This window comes from Penicillium rubens (assembly GCF_028828025.1).
Source record: "Penicillium rubens strain IBT 27055 chromosome Unknown utg000002l_segment0_segment0, whole genome shotgun sequence".
Classification (NCBI taxonomy): Eukaryota; Fungi; Ascomycota; class Eurotiomycetes; order Eurotiales; family Aspergillaceae; genus Penicillium; species Penicillium rubens.
In genome coordinates, this window is record NW_026890600.1 from 5,639,751 (window position 1) to 5,656,672 (window position 16,922).

General features: G+C 44.1%; 4 protein-coding genes across 4 annotated transcripts; 2 read left to right on the forward strand and 2 right to left on the reverse strand.

Annotated features, from left to right (window-relative positions):
* Positions 1–3: 3 nt before the first annotated feature.
* N7525_004627 (WD40 repeat domain-containing protein) lies at positions 4–878 on the forward strand (the record flags this gene model as incomplete). Its single annotated transcript, XM_061213088.1, is given in 3 exon segments — positions 4–73; positions 113–426; positions 438–878. The coding sequence occupies 3 exon segments, from the start codon at positions 4–6 to the stop codon at positions 876–878; spliced, it is 825 nt and encodes a 274-aa protein (XP_061070109.1).
* A 1,534-nt stretch (positions 879–2,412) lies between these two features.
* Positions 2,413–2,874, forward strand: N7525_004628 (uncharacterized protein; the record flags this gene model as incomplete). The annotated part of the gene is made up of 2 exons (XM_061213089.1): positions 2,413–2,673; positions 2,725–2,874. The coding sequence occupies 2 exons, from the start codon at positions 2,413–2,415 to the stop codon at positions 2,872–2,874; spliced, it is 411 nt and encodes a 136-aa protein (XP_061070110.1).
* A 5,580-nt stretch (positions 2,875–8,454) lies between these two features.
* On the reverse strand, positions 8,455–8,985 carry N7525_004629 (uncharacterized protein; the record flags this gene model as incomplete). Its single annotated transcript, XM_061213090.1, has 2 exons — positions 8,455–8,717; positions 8,772–8,985. 2 exons carry the CDS (start codon positions 8,983–8,985, stop codon positions 8,455–8,457), a joined length of 477 nt encoding a protein of 158 aa, XP_061070111.1.
* Positions 8,986–11,961: 2,976 nt separating this feature from the next.
* Positions 11,962–14,335, reverse strand: N7525_004630 (uncharacterized protein; the record flags this gene model as incomplete). The annotated part of the gene is made up of 3 exons (XM_061213091.1): positions 11,962–13,476; positions 13,537–13,862; positions 13,921–14,335. The coding sequence occupies 3 exons, from the start codon at positions 14,333–14,335 to the stop codon at positions 11,962–11,964; spliced, it is 2,256 nt and encodes a 751-aa protein (XP_061070112.1).
* Positions 14,336–16,922: the final 2,587 nt, after the last annotated feature.

Sequence of the window (16,922 nt, forward strand, 5' to 3'; positions counted from 1 at the left end):
GCAATGAACTTACTGGGTGTTGGGTCAGAAGTGGTTAAGATTATCGACCTTCTGCAGACGGGTGTAGCGGTCCGTTGCTCGCATAATTCTAAGTGATGGTTTATATTGACAGCTGAGGGTAACAATCATGATACAATTTCCGAGTTTCTACATGACGCAAAGCGCTTTATCCTTAGAAACCGCCAGATAGCCGATGATGCGCCGCTCCAACTTTATTGCTCAGGACTGATTTTTGCACCCCAAATGTCTATCATCCGCCAAGAGTTAGAAACAGAAATTCCTGGTTGGGTGCAGCTATTGCCGAGGGTTGCGGAAACCTGGAGCTTAGAACTACAGAGTCTTGAGGGCCCTTCAAAATGGGTTACCTCGGTGGCCTTCTCGCCCGACGGCCAGCTGCTAGCGTCCGGCTCTGGAACACCGCGACAGGTGCCCTCCAGCGGGCTATTGAAGGCCATTTAAATTCGGTTGTGTCGGTGGCCTTCTCGCCCGATGGCCGGCTGCTGGCTTCCGGTTCTTATGACGAGACAGTTCGGGTGTTCCAAACAATCCGGCTCTGGGACACTGCGACGGGCGCTCTAAATGAGAATGTGACCGTCGACGGTGTGGTCACTGACCTCAAATTTTCTCAAGATAGTTCATATTTAACGACAAACCTGGGATCCCTCGATATTCAGTCTAGGTGTGGCAATAATACCTCTAATTTACCTCAAGCGAATCTGGGGGTGTATATACAGCGACGGGAGTGGATAACAATGAACGGCGAAAGATTATTATGGCTTCCTCCCGAGTCTCGGCCTTCTTGTTCGGCGATTAAAGACAGCACAATTGCTCTAGGACACGCTTCAGAACGGATTTCCTTCATAGGGGTCCGGGTATAGCAGGCGTCAAATGGTTTCTATTTTCATTCCTTCCTCTATTTTCTAATCTCTTTTTAAAAGAAGGGTCTGGGAGAACTAGAGAATTTATGCGTTCTCTAATACTAGTAGAAAGTGCTATCTCATTCCCCAGTTTCTTAGTAGCGAATCAATTGTGGCCAGCAATAGTGTTATCATGGCTCCAGTTCGCTAAGTAACCAAATACGTTCGGTAGTCTTGCCACAATGACAGTCTAATTTTTGAACTCGTGGCCTCTCTGTCACCCACTCACATTCTTTATATCTATTTATACTCTCTGTGCTATGAAATTCAAACTATATCACCTCAATGGAATATACTGTTGTTAGTTTGTTGTCGGTTTTCTCTACCGTCGTTCTTTTGAAAAGCATCCATCCAGTTGAGTGGCATGGTTGGTTAATGTGTTGTAATATTACGGTAGTCAACATACAGTAATACACTAGTTGCATTACTCCCAATGTTTATTGTTTTGTACTTAATTCGCACGACTAGTGCATTGGCAGTGGGGCCCAGAATTAATAACAGTGTGCAAAACGGTGAAGCTAGTTTCGCACTTCTCTGTAATCTTGGTATCATATGGTTCTCGAAATTAATGTGATTTGTGATGCTGTCGATGTGGAATGTGGTACCGTTTAGATTGCTGGGTGGTAAGGACTGACGACTTTGGTAAGCCGATTCAATTCAGGGTCTTAATGAGACATACCGTAGCTTACACCGGAGATATTCTCTTTCTGGGGCAGGCTTAATGAACGTAGCTTCAATCCTATTAGTTCGGATGCTGGAGGTCTTGAGAGTGTATTCAGAGTATCTGACAATATCTTTATTCTCGGCAGGGTGAATGGCAAGACCGAACGTCTAGAACAGATCAGTTAACTAGGTCTAGTAGCTAAAAGAAAGCCACTGACCAAAGAGGAAATCAACGTTAGGGTAAACCAAATGACTGCTATAGAAAGCATGGTTCCTGTTTCTTTTGCTTAAAGAAGGATAAACCATGTGTCTCACGGTGAGAGGAAAGAAGGCAAATGGAACATTTTAAAATTGTCATACAAACGAATGCTGTATTATATTTATAGCCGAGAAGCCAAGGAAAGGAACCTGTTTCAGTTAATTCCCAGTTCATTCTTGTGATACCCTTGGACCTCAGTATTTGACCAGATGTACAACTTATGAAGAAAACCCCTAACGTATTCAACTAGCATTTACTCATCCAACATAACAACCAAAACGCAAACTATAACCCTCAAAAATCGACACTGGATTTAGCATCACTTCTTTCCTTCAATTTATAATGACCCAATGACTGGATAACCGCATGGTGTGGTATGCCTTGAGGGCTTCAATAGTGATGTAAAACGGACGGCCATAAATGAGGGCTTGAACAGGCGTACTTGCCAAATCCCACATTACAGCTGATTCTGATTCTGTATGTCAGCGGCTTGACTCGCTTTACCGTATAAGTATAGACAGTATGCACTATTTTGATAACCAAGTTGACTTCGTCCGAAATTCCCAAAACGCAATGGCAGATGATCTCGTGTCAGCATCGGGAAGTGATGCCTCGTCTTTGCCCTTCGGTGCAAACTATAGCGATAGCCAAAGCAACACGTCTACTGTGGTATCCGGAACGACATCAGAGTATGTATCCTCAGAGACGAGCGAAGACAGAGACTTCATCGTAGATGACACAGAGTCTATATCAGACTCTCAGAGTATTTCATCTGCCTCAGAGGATCCTGATATTGAGTCTCTTGATGGCGAAGCCGGCTATCTAGCCAAGGAGGTAAATTCTCTCGGGCCTAGATGCTGATAATGTAACTAATGAAGAAACTAGAGGGTAATGATACCGATCAAGGCCATCGGACAAAGGTTCACAGACCAAGATGGCCAGCAAAATGTTCAGTATCTTGTTTTGTGGTATTCTTGGGAATCAGCAGACAGTGTGCCAATTTCAATCGACCGGGAGGATCTGGAGCTGCTTTGAATTCTTAAACATTATTGATTCATACAAAATCCTTACCAATCTTCAAGTAATTCAAAGGTAAGATGTTAGAGTGGACCAAAGGCGCCAGACGGTGAGCTCTGAGGGTCACGAGTAAAAGCAAACCTTCGAGAAAAGGATACAGCCATGTGTGAGAGTGCAAAGACCGGTGAGGCTTACATTCAATTCAAGACAAAATCAAGTAAATAGTACCAATAGTACCCACCGACATTTCTAAAGATTGCGGCTAGATGTAAACCAAGGGCGGTTGATGATGGGCTTACGTTGATTAATCAACACCGACTCCAAAGACCCCAATTGGCTCTTTTTCCCATTACTGTACAAAGAATAATCTTTTGAAAGTATAACGGAGCTTAGACAAGAAGTTTGGAGGAGAGTGTGGCGGGTTCTTTTTTCTAAAAGAATGGATGATTTGCACACATTGGACCACCAACTGAGGGCGTAAGATGAACGGTGAATTGATTTGCTACTTAAGAAATATTCTTGCTACAAGAATTTGAGGTATATTGTCTTGTGCTGTGAGAAACAATATTGAATAAAGCTGGTTTATAGGTACGAGTTTCGGTGACCACCCGGCGCCTTTTTGAGGCATCAATATATTAAATGCAATAATTGAGCGACAGAAGGAGATATAAGGCTTCTAATCCAAGTGGAAACTTGAACCCTCAATCTTCGACGGAGCCATTCGTCACATTGATATTATTAGTGGAAAGCGGAAGCGACAAAAACCTTGTTTAGTTTGCATAAATTTTATTTTTTGACACTATTTAGAGACCCGCTTTTCGTGACTTTATAATTAATTAGCTTTGACAAGTTGTTTTGAAGAGTTCATACTTTTAGCATAAATCTACCAGTCAAACAATGCTAGGAGGCAATTTTGAATCTGGAGCCCCAAGAACTCATTCCAAAGGCATTAGCCTATCAAGGTCAGTTTGACATGTATTGAAAGAGTGTGGTTTGATTGTTGAAACCTTTGTCATAGCCAACAACTGCGAACATTGTCTGATCCAACCTCTACGTCAGAAACTCACGCGTCGAAAAGTAGCCCGGGACGCGGCGCAGAATGGCATTATCTAACGTCAAATATCCTACAATCGACTACCCTAAGTTTAAGCCAAACGGCTCAAAATCTCGACTGGAGCTCGCCACTTCAACTGCATCTCTCAGGGCCAGCCACAGACACTCTCATCCTCGATTGGTCGGACACCAGCGGTACAACCAAGCCTACACCAGGACATGTTGAGATTAACGATGGGTTAGGTAGCAACGAACTTGTAATCCATAGTTTACAGAGTCCTCATGCCTCTTTGTCCCTCAACAGTCTGGTCAAGACCGATATCACCCATTCCGCAATCAGCGGTCAAACCATATTGGACTCTACAGAACTCACGATTGATTTTAGTCATGACCCCACAGGAAGGTCTGATTTTACCTTGTACTTTCCCTCTAGCCCAACCACGTCGTATCTACCGCATCCGGCTATTTTGTTAATCCCTTCACCTTCAAACTCGGTCCCCCAAAGCTTTCCTGCCCAAACGTCAGTGGATTACAGTGGAGACACTCCTCAGGAAATTCAAGATGAGGCTTCACAATCGAGACCAAAGAACATTGGCAGTTATATGACCGGGACCCTGAAACTTACATCAGACTCTGTCAAAAGTTTTCGTGGTTTTCAGTCAAGTCAAACCATGAAAGAAGGGCCTGAATCAAGCAATCTAGACTTTTTCAAGCCCAATCCAACCACCATAAACCCGATTACGGATCCAACCAACAAAGAGCCGACCACTATGACCGCCACAAAATCCACAACTGAGCAATTGACAATGGGCAATACTGGAGCATCTCGGGCTCTCTCAAGCCATACTGTGGGTTTAATTCTTGGAACTGTATCTGGTGGCAGCTTGCTCGTTGTAGCCATTTTTTGTTTGCATCGGTTTTGCTTTAAGCGAGCTCGTAAGTCTAGAAAGAGCACGGGTTTGATTATCCATCCAAAAGCGGACTGTGCTGCTGCAAAAAACCCACATGTTTCTGAAAATATGGAAGTCTCGCGATTCTCGGCCTATTCATGAGAACTATTTAAGATGGGGGCGAAATGCTGTATGAGCGAAATACAAGGAATTTAAGATGACTTCGCCCCTAGTTTGTCGAAACTTGGCCTTCCCCATACTCGATAAAACTGGGGCCGATGCGAGGCCAGGAGCAGCGAAAACCACAACACCACTAGCGCCTACGACCACACATGCAGCTAGAACAGGATTCTGAGTGCTCCATCCTGCTACCTATTGTATCTTAGCATAGAAATACTCTCTGTGTGTATGCAGTTGTATATTAACCTGAACTGTCACGGTAACGGACTTTTAGAGGGCGGGCTTTCCATAAGCAACGGCGAGCTTTCCGCCCTGCAGCCCCGCTAGGAGAATCTTAGTGGCTCCGGTGACGTCCTCGGGTAAATGGTTTAGAATAGGCATAGCCAGGTGGGTGAAACTGTTCGGTTTGAGAGACTAAATTCTGCAATCTACGAGAGAAAATTAAAATACTGGCACAAAACACTGAGCGAGCGAACCTAAGAATGGTAGAAATGAAAAGCAAGTTGAATTGAGCACAATGAATTTCCGAATGTAGTTTCGATTATTAAAAACCCTAGTCTTGCCTGGCGATCCAAATCTGTAAGCTAGGGGATACGCGTGCCCGTTTCCATTTTATCCCGTAAAGAGGCTGGTACATTGACCCCGAACTGTCTAGTAGAAGGCTTTGAGTTCATGATTCTTTGTATTGACGATATTCTTGAGCGTATCAAGTAGAACTAGGTCTTGCTAGTACGGCCAAAGCCCTAGGCGATGCTTGGAAGCAGGATAAGACGACATATTCATTGCCTATTCTCTTTAGGGGGTAAAGGCAATCTAGCTTGTATATGCAAGATAGGATGCCATAATGCCTTGGAGCTGGCTCCGTGTACTAGAGACCATGTCACAACTTCTCTGAGGTAGGGTACAGTAGCGACTAAATACAAAGAGCAATGAGGATCACGTGGAGCCCCCGTATCTCGACTCTCGAGCAAAGAAACATGATTTTGCTCGAATTTGAGATTCTCAGTTAACTCGCAACAGAAGCCCGAAAGTGATCATGAATTAAAAACAAGTACATACCTGCAAAACGAGGTCGCGAATCATGAAAATGCCGACGTTTGCCATGTAGCCTTCTAGGTACGCGTCATTAGTAGGCAATGATCTACCCCGTTCGCAGCGGTGACATCCGTTCATGGGTACATACCGGGTGAGAGACTAGGAGACGTCCTATTGTATGTGACGTTTAACCCTCTTTCGATAAAAAAAGTTCCCTCCGTTTCAAAACGACCGCAACAACATTATTCGAGGGACCATGCTCAGTCGGAACATATTTGTGAGGCTTTTCGTCAACACGCAGGTATGAGCTTTTATCCAATATTTAATCCCCACATCCCTTCCAAGGAACTATAAAGGTCAACGTCCGTCTTCGTTTCCCTATTTTAGAATTTTATCTGAAAAGAAGCCTTATTCTGAAAAGCCATCATAGCAACGCTCTGTGAAACCTTATGTCAATCAAGCGACAGCACATTCTAGAATTGATAAGCAATTGCAGCCTGATTCAGCTCGCATTGCCCAAGTGCCATCCGCAGTGAGACTCAGTTGGAGGTAAAACTTTGTATCCAAATCATGGATATTGTTCCATCAAAGCAAGAAAGTGAAAACCAAACAACTTCTATTCTCTTGCCTTCTGTTGCGACAACTGAGTCACCTCTGGCATTCTGTGGTTTGCGTACTCCACTTTTACTGCCCAAGCAGACGAAGAGTGACAACGACTCCTATACCCCACACAAACCCGGCGACTTATCGAAGCAAAAAGGCCCTGAAATAACGTCTCCGGGGTTCCAAAATGAAGTAAAAACAACATCAACTGTACATAGTAATGGCGAAAAAAGTACGGAGAACTTCAGCAAGCGAAACAGGGTGCGAAGGTTCTCACTTGATAAATACCAATCCAAAGCCAGTCTCTCTGTTCTACCAGCCTCGTTCAAGCACAGGGCCTTAGCCTGTCACAAGGTGATGAAGCTGGGCCCACGCACTTATCGTGGCGCACGAAAGATAACCGAAAAGCTCTGCAAAGCACATCTGCAATTTCTGAAAAACCACGTCAAAGACCACAGTGATTTGTTCGGCGGTGGAGAAACCTTCCTACACGAGATAGCGACTGCACACCCAAAATACAACCAGATGATTCGGGCCCTTCCCATGTTAATAAATTTTGTTCCTGAGGAACTTAAAGAAAAGCTGCTGATCAAAGAAAACATGGAGTTATTGAAAATAGGAGCCTTTTTGGTCAATAAATGGGTGTCAAGGTCGGCCTGACGAGTAAAAAAACCGCGGAAACAAATCCCCTTGCCATGAATACATGTTATTCCCCCCAAAAATGATCAAGGCACAGAAATTTAAACATTTTCTTTCAATTGGGTCAACTATCAATCACAGTAGAAATGTAGACACATCAGTTTGTCTTTGATCCTAGTAAGTTCCTTCGCCTCGTCACCGCATGCGCTTTGATAATATCCAAGCCTCGCGTAGGAGCTCAGTCTTTCAAGGCGCAGAAGAATGGACGTTGAATTTACTGTATTGTTTGATGGTGTATGGTCAGGTTACCCCATATTATACGCTATGAGGCAGCAGAATAGTAGTTGCGTGGTATAGTAAACGCAGTGGTCGTATACCAATGTTACTTAGAAGGCAAATGGCAAGTAAATCCAGATAAAAGCAACTGGGAAAATACCGATGAGAGAAACATGCAAATCAAGAACTGAACACATCGCTGCTTTCTCCAAATCCGGGTGTCTTGACCAATAAAACGATGTTCCCTGAATTGGAAGTACTTTAGACATTGCCCTCTTTGAACAGAGGAAGTACATATACAGCCTAGGATACACAACTTCTAATCGTTACTGCGCTATTTATTCTCTTAATCCTCAGTCAAGATTCTTGACATCCCGGGTGATACTTCATTCCTGTCCCAACATCATAATTGTGGAGAAGCAGCTACTCCAAACCAATATCATGCGGCAACGTTTACTGAGACTACTAGGAAATTGAAAATCTAGGTGCTGTGCATTACCTACACTTACTCTTTTGCGGATGAAACCAATAACAGGGGCACTGGGTGACCTGAAATAATAAATCACTCTATTTTACTGCCATACATCTTACCTCACAGGTGACACTTTCATGGCAGATGATCGGCTGAAATTATCCATAGCAGTACGCTTATTTGCAATTTGTTGCTAATGATTTGTCCAGGAGAGTCTCCCTTGGATGGTTACATCTCAAAACTTAACCTCACATGCAGTCGCAGAGTAGTCAACCGTCTCACCATTGAAGCATCTACATTTGCCACCTGTATAAAACTCCGATTCCCTGACAATATTGCCGTCAGTAGAAGTAAACTTGTCTTACCAACGTAAGGGAGACTTACTTTATTAAGCAAAGTCGGGCTATTGGTGATTGCAAACCTTTTAGTGGGCCACTAGTCTGGATATAGCTACCAGATGACTCTGGTGCCCAATGCCATGCCGGCAATGGGGGTGGAAGTAAATGTACTGGATGCGGCGCTCGTACTGGTAGCACTGCCTGAAATGGTTGCAATGGGCAAGTCGGGTACAGCGCATGGACAGCTCATAGAACACGATTGGTCAGAATTTAACCTCTTTGACAAAATCCCTCCAGGTATGGCTTTGTCTTCAGGCGGCCTTTCCGCAATTGAGAGAAGCAGTTCGGTACATTTGAGTCCCGAACTGTCCAAACCTGGGGATTGTTAGATATTCAGTTTCCGGTACAATGCGTACGACAGATACTCACATTTCGTTAAAATTGATTCAAGACCGGCTTGGCAGTCATGAGACAGCAACAGTGTCTGCTCATTCTCTTTCTGAACATATTGGACTGAGCTGCTGGTATTGGTGGCCTGATTCCAAATATCGAGCAGATTGCAAGTATTTCCAGCGAACTGCTTGATGTGAAACGTTGCACTTGCTATGGTGGCGAATGCCAGAATTAAAAGGCGACCAGACATGTCCAAAGAGTTGAACTTGGTGACTGGTAGTGGGTTTGACCCTTCAATTTAATGTCTATTCAATGTCTAATGCTGGAGGAATCCTGCCTCATATACTTTTTATATTTGGAAAGGACCCGTTGTCCAAAAGAATGCCAAGATGGTTAACCGGTCCTGGGACGGAAACACATAAGAAAGTTGCGGGAATTGTGATGGCTTGCTCAACGCCCGAAATGTGTTGGACGACCATGGCCATGCCTCCAATATACAGCCAAGAGCATCATATTTAACATGGCTAGTATGTTCCCATGTTAAATGCCACCAGAAACATACCACAGGGACGCAGGTTGACCAACCCTCAGCTTTTTGCACCTCTACGATCCTGCGTCAATTTAGAAGAATTTGTACAAGGATCATTATAGTAGCTTGGAAATATCAGGGTGTTATAAAGACGTCCAGTGGTGCTCCTGTAATTGTGTCTACATTCTCCTTTTTTCCCATCATGGCCCGTGCACAAAGCCTTCTCTTATTCTGCGTGTTTATTCTACAAGCTGTTAGTTCAGCGAAAGAAAGTATGCACTTCATTTGCTGATCTTCTAGGTCGGTGGCTCAACAATTAATGCGAATCGCATTCAAAACGACATGTTTGTAGGAAAGGTAATGAGCATAGACACTTTGGCTATTTTGGCAGTACTCAGAGAAAACTACAGATTTTAGAGTACCCAAATTTCCCCGCGCCGGCTCCTCCAAAAGGTGTCTCTACCAAAAGACGTGATGTATGTTATTTAGCCCCTCCCTCTTTCGTACGATTTACTTATTCGACTGAGGCCCTTCTGGAATGCAACTTCACGAATGGAATCGCGTTTGTGGGCCCCACTGCCGAAAACATTAAGCATCTTCAGATCGAGCAGAAAAAGATGTGCGCTGCAGAGCCAAACTAATGCGCTCGAGTGTCCTACTTGAACCAATGTGGTCTTTTCTTTTGCAACTATGTATGACGAACCTTATTCCCGTACTTAGATTAGCTGGCTTACGATAATTACTACAGAACACTGCCCAAATTGCTATCAAGTGTGGCGATCTTGTTTCGCCTGCGCAAAAGCTCTTCGATACCTGCCAAATTGCGAACTATTACACATTTGGCATTGTGGGTCATACGACACAAGACACCAATTACTATATCAGAATTGGCGGGGCGACGACGAAGAATGGAGTCACGTGCCTGCGCGAGTTATTATTCTGCTGGACAAATATCGACTAATAAAAGACTAAGGATACCAGGCGGTATAGCAAATCCAAAAGGCGGTGTAGCTGTTCATGAAGGCAGTAGCAGAGGGGGTGATAGAACATTTTTGCGGTGCACTGTAATCGCTGTTGCTGACGGCTAGTCCTACTCTGAATTCGCGTGCAAAATGCTTCCTGCAAATTCCCTTGAAGTAAAGAAATCGCGAACTCAAAATAATTGTAGCGCAATCTCTGATCTTCGCTTTTATTTATTGACCTTGTCGAGTACCATGCATGATACATGGTAGAAATTACCAAGTCAATACAAACCGGAAAATCAATGGACCGTCATGATAACGGTACCATACAAAACTACATACATTGCTTAATCAGCTATGTCCGCACAGATTGGGAAAAGAGAGGACTTTGTCAATTTATTTAGTTAGTGAATTTTACATATGTCAATTTTACATACATTGTCGTACACGTCTATTTCTGTCAGACCTCTTCCCATTTGTCTACTGAGTGGGCTCTATGAGGATCGGTCTGTTCTAGTTCAGAGGAATAATATTTAATCGCGTGAGGCTATATACAGCATGAGCTCCAAGTTGATTGGAAATCAACTTGCTTCTTCGTATAGTCACCTGGGGAATTAGTTCTGATGGTGCGGCTTTGTTCATGAATCATGATCGGCACTTGCCTCATATCACAACACGGTCTAATGATGTTGGTAGACTCCACATTCCTGTTCTTTTCCCAGATGATTCCGTCCTCAGTAATCTAACTCAAATAGTCTCAAAAATACGCAGTACTACTCTTTGGGGCTACAGGATAGTGAAAGCAAGGATGTGAAGAGATGACTCTGTTGGCTGCACATAGTAAAGGTACTGAGTATGAAGCCTTTGAATTTGCGGTGAAGGCTCGGCTGAACGCCAGCTCGGGTGGGTCATGGAGATATCGGCGTGGCTTCGGAAAACAGAGGCTGTTTTCGAAGATCGTTCTAACGAGCTCAGAATGGACTGGTCTCTCAAAGAAATACCTACCATCCTTTTACTTGATATTCCTCCTTCACCCCTAGAAGCAGTGAACTTGCCGTATCTCGAGGAATGGCTCGTACATTGACACCTGAGTATCTCGAGGCCGTTGAGGAAACATCCGTAATTGAGAACTCCTTGACCGGGCACTTCGTGTGCTAGACTCACTCGCTCCTGAAGACAACCAGTATATCGCTTTAATTGCCAATTCTGCCCTTCGGTTTGGCCAGGCCCTGCAGATGGTTCAGATATAACTTCCCAATTGTGAGATCATCGGTCTGACCCCGTTGTTAGAGCTAGTGCTAATTTACCTTTCTCTGGCAATTTTAGGGGTTGTCCAGCCATCCACTAAATTGAATTGTCCTTGCATGCCCATCTTAGCGGGCCATTATCTCTCCTGGGTTTATGGTCTCCACCATAGAGTCAATTTTTGTCCACTTGGAAGCCAACAATTTATTACTTGCATCCTAATCATGTCGCACCACAGAGCAACAAATCTTCATGGTACTCTTTATTTGCTTGTAGGTTCTTGGCAAATTTCTGTCCTCCCCATTACTTATCTTCGGTATCTGGCCTTCATTTCTGCTGTTTGATTCGTAGCACTTATCTCCGGGCAGACCCACTAGATATACAAGAGCCTTGAACTGTAATTACCAGAATAGATTGCTATAAAAGGCCGGGTTTAAGCGAACGTGACACTTGAATCATCTCCTAGACTTTCCCAAGCTAGTCATATACTCTAGTATTCTATATCTTCATCTTCCGGGATTTGAATTTGTAATTGATATGCACCATTGTCCTGGACCAGCTCGTTAAGCCTCTGATTCAACCATATCTTGGCATCAATAATTTCATTCAAACCATCCGTACGTCGCCTTTTGCGTAGCCTTGTTTCCTCTGGCTCTGTCGACGGGTATAACAGTGTTTCGAAATAATCCACTCCTAAGAACTCGGCATGCAAACGTAAGAACGGGTTCCTAAAGTAAATTGAATAACACTCTCTCTCATTGATTCCCCGTGCTGGATTATCCGGAGAATATACGTAGAAATTATGTCTTGCAAATCCTTCGAAAAATATACTTAAAGCGGATTGGTCATTCGGTAGCTGTACGAGCTTTTCGGGCTCTCCAGGGAAAATGAATTTCATTTCAAAGCAATAGGGCTGCTGAATATTCATAACCGGAGAGGCAAATGTGGGATCAAAATCTTGAGCAGAAAATACGGGGAGCAAAGGCACTGTATTTTCCTGAGGTGCAATAACCGAACTTGGAATCATTTCATCCGAGTTCGTGTTCCCACTTGTCGATGATTCTGTTGGAGAGATATTGTTTGCTTCAGGGCCATTGCCAGCAACGAATTGGCTGTCAGGAACCGGTTTGAGGTAGCGGAAAAAGGCCAGAAACACTGATCGCCGAACAAATACTGCAGTGACTTGGGAAGAGCTCCAAGGTTGTTCCAGTGCCTCCTGTGAAAGTGCAAACTGATCCGCTTCCACTGTATCTGTATATGGCTTTCCATATCGTCTGTCCACCGGTAAATCTTCTTCAACACTTTCAGGGTAGTCACATGGTGTGAGGAGAGGTAATTCCGCTGGCTGAGCATGGAGTTCATCCGTAAAAGGGATGTTAAAGTTCTTGTCCCTGGCAAGTCGAAACAGATGTTGCCACAGGTTCCGTCGTTCTGCCATGTTTGATCTGTCAGACAAGCCAGGTCTCGACGCGCGTTGGGACCCAGCTTTTATCCGCGACACAAGACGCTTGTGATCCACCATCTCGAATCCGTACTGAAAGCTGAAACGCCAGAACTCATAAAGTTCCCCCCGAATCATATGCTGTCGATCTGAGGTCAAAAGAGGGACACTGGTTCTATATTGTTCGCCGAGTCCCACGTCGACTGTTACTTTTCGCTGAGGATCGGGAATGTAAAGTTGCTGTAGTACATTCCGGCCGACCTCGAGGTTGAGCCTGTCTTTGAAAAATGTCTCCAATGTCGGGATAGGATACCCAATATTTTGCAATCGTTCCCAGATGTCAAAACGGTCCCGAGGATCTTCAATATCAGGGAACAACTCCCCCTTTGACATTTGGTCTTGCAAAAATCCCAAGTCTCGAACAGAGACCTTAGGCACCCGAGACTTTAACAACTTAACGGTCACTCCATCCAATTGAGCCAAAAGATCATCCCTATCTCCCATCAGAGTAAAGAAGGTTTTTTTGATGTGGTTCAAATAGCACAGAAGAGGCTTTATTTTACTCTGTCAGTAAAACATGGATCTTAAAGCACCGAGATCTGCCTCAAAGCAAGCATATCTTACCTCATCGCACCGCATTGCCACCAGCTTGTGGAGTAAACCGATCCGCATGCCTTCCCAGATACCAGCTATAGGAAGCAGCTCATCAAAGGCTTCGGGTAAGGTTGGGTGCTTGAAAAATGTTCGCAGATATTTGCCCTTTTTGCTTCGAGGAGCCCTTTCCAGAATTGCCCACCAATGGTTTGCTGCGGCCCTGTTTATAGGGCCATCCATGTATCCTTCATAATATCGAATTCGTTGATAAATCAGCCCATCCGGTGGTCTGTGATCATTCGGGAACCGTTCCTGGAGTGAGCGAACAAACTCTTTTTGTAAGAGCTCCTCGCTAGCTTTAAAACAGTAAGGTGAGAAACATGGGGAAAAGCTGGGTTTGGCCACTTTACGCACGGATTTGCTCTGTTACATAGACATCCACCATCCACCATTGATTGCCAGGGCCGAGCTTGTTCCGAGCCGCAGTGATCAGGTTTTCGTGGTCCTGTCCGCGGAGCCTATAGTCGATATCGACGTCCAACTGGTGAAGCTGTCCGTCTATTATCCGTGGTCTAACTCGATGTTCCCAATCAGCTCTTGGAACCAGGACTGGCACATGACATTCCTTCATGAGTCGCTGGCACCCCTGAGTGTCCATGATTCGTTCAAGCCGAAGGATATTCTGGCGATCGTCCATTTGCCGTTTGAATGTTTTATCGAATTTGATGCGAGAAATATCAACACGTGCAGTCATCTCGAAACGTCTTTCACGATAGGCAAACAGTTTACCCTCCTCGTCTTCGACCTGGCGCTGAGTCAAACCTGGCATTTTGAAACGAAGTGAGCAAAGTATGCCTGAGACTATCCGTGAGAGCGGATAGGGTACTTAAATATTCTAGGATCAAAAGGTGCCTCAGTTATGCTTATAATTGCAACTAAAAGGTTGGGATCAACTTTCAGCAAATGTGTTGACGGAGAGCTTGCCATCATATTACCGATGGGTGGTGATATATCTGCGCACGGGAGATAATTGGGGAAGGCAATATTTTTGCTGGGTCAATCGGATTTACTAAAACTTGGCCAAAAAGGAAATATTTCCTAACGTTAAGAGAGTCCCTTTGCAACGGCACGCAAAAATACGGGGCACTTCCACCTCATTTTGTAAACCTGATGAGGGATCTACATTTGATAAATAACACAACGTCTCCCTTTATTTGCCAGTCTGCCGTAGAGAAAGCATTTACCGTAATAGTTCTTACACAGTCCTGCTTAGCCTGAATAAGATGCTGTGGCGCGTAGGAAAACTACTTCCCCTGGCATGTTCATTGTCAGCATTGATATGCCTGGCCGTCGTCTTTGTGGGATGCACATCGACCTCCTCTCCCAATGAATTATATTTCTTAAAGGTAAGCCAGACAAGATCCCATAATTTTAGTTGGCTAGCTTAAGTCGAAATAACAGGTGAACTTGACCAATTTTCCAGAACTTGGAAGTTTTCATCTACGTCGCTCCCTCAGTATTGCCGGCGTGGACGCATCCGACGTCGGAAAGACAGCCAGTAATGAGGCTAATAATGTTGTAAAGGACGGTTCTACTGCTGTAATCTACGCCACAGCAGCCGCAGAGACTGCAGTGAGCCAGGTCAGCGACAAGGTCCAATCCTTATCCGACAAAATAAAGTCCAATCTTCCAGGCTATTATTCTGTGGGACTTTGGGGGTATTGCCAAGGCCAGGAGAATGTAGCCTCCTATACCAACTGCTCGCATCCAAATACCTCCTTCTCTTTCGACTTATTGGGCATTTTTGGTTCAATGTCCACGGCCATCGAAGATATATTACCAGAAAGGATTACCAAAATTCTTGCCGTGAACCATTATGTTTCTCGGTGGTCAATCCTAGCTTACATCTTGGGCTTCGTTGCGACATTTTTAGCCGTTGTCATTGGCATCACGACAATGATTATTCCATGGGGCAAGATATTGCTTACCGTTCTGTCCTTTGTATGCTTTGATAGATATTATTATAGGTAGAGCAAGCTGACCGCTGTTTAGTCTGCAACTATCTTGATCACTGGCGCATCCATTGGAGTTACGGTGATCTACGGGTTGATGGCCGGTGCTTTAGGGACAAATGCCAATTTTGGGGCACATATGTTTACTGCGACCTGGCTCGCAGTGGCATTCTCCTTCGCAGCCTTTTTGACTTGGTTGATTGAGATGTTTTGCTGCTGTATTTGATGTGTTACAGTAGATTCAGAATGGTGCGAAGAAACCAAAAAAAAAATTCAAACAATAGCGCTTTCTAAGAAAGTAAAGTCTCCTAAGAGTCTGTTAAATATTCTAGCGCTCTCTGCTTCTAGCTGGTTATTGGATACACTTTGAAGACTTTCTGTCCGTGTTCAGCAATTGTGCAACCCAGTGAGCAAGTTGTCAAAAGCTCTTTTATTTGAATCATATATAAACTCTCAATGCTCAGACTACTGGCTTCTCAAGATGTATACATTATCCCCTCCACCCCATGCTAGTGTTAAGCATTACCAAAGGCTGATATCCATAGTGCATACATACAAAAGCCCATAAATACAAATCATAAAACGAAAACAATAGCAAGTACAGTATGAAAGCAAATAATAATCGAAGGAAAGTTCTGTACAGTACAGTATAAATGGGTTATGGTCCCAAGGGCTAACCGTTCGGCTCGAAAGGTGGATGGAGGCGAGAAACAATGGAGTAGGCATGAATAACCTCGTATTTTAACAACCCTCCTAGGTTACGATTGGCGAAAGGAACCAATCGGAGAGGAGTTGTTTCCTCACAAAGCTGTCAGCCTTTGAGGGTAATAAAAGCCAGAGAATAGTATTCACCCTGCAGTTGAAGTCTACGTGCGACATATATACAGTGCTTCTGGGATATTCGTATTATTTTGGTCATTATGTTTGTTCTGTTTCTTGCGTTTTTAATGCTTAAAACCCCTCTCCTGTGGAAATTTGGCAATTCAGTACTGTTGCGATCTCAAAGCTCATTTTCGAAGAGCTAGGTCCTTTTAGTAGAGTGATCACGAGCCCTTTCGAAGCGTGCTTGAGACTTTATTATCAAACCGAGATTGATACATGAAATCCTTATGACTCAAGTTTCCAAAGGTTGCGAATGTCACCAGAGGGCCACATTAATCAATGTCGGCCTTTGATTCTGCACCAGTAACGTGATCTTAACTCTGTAGCAGTAAAGCTTGAGCACAATAGTAGCAAGAGATTCTTCAGCATAACAAAAAAATACGTAAGTCGTGAGAGAAACATGGTACCCAGATAACAAAAGGGGACTGCAGAAGACGTGTGGAATATTGAATATTGATGTAGCCATACGACCATGACGAAAATTTATGAAACGTCCACGAAAATGTGCGCCATATCTTGGCC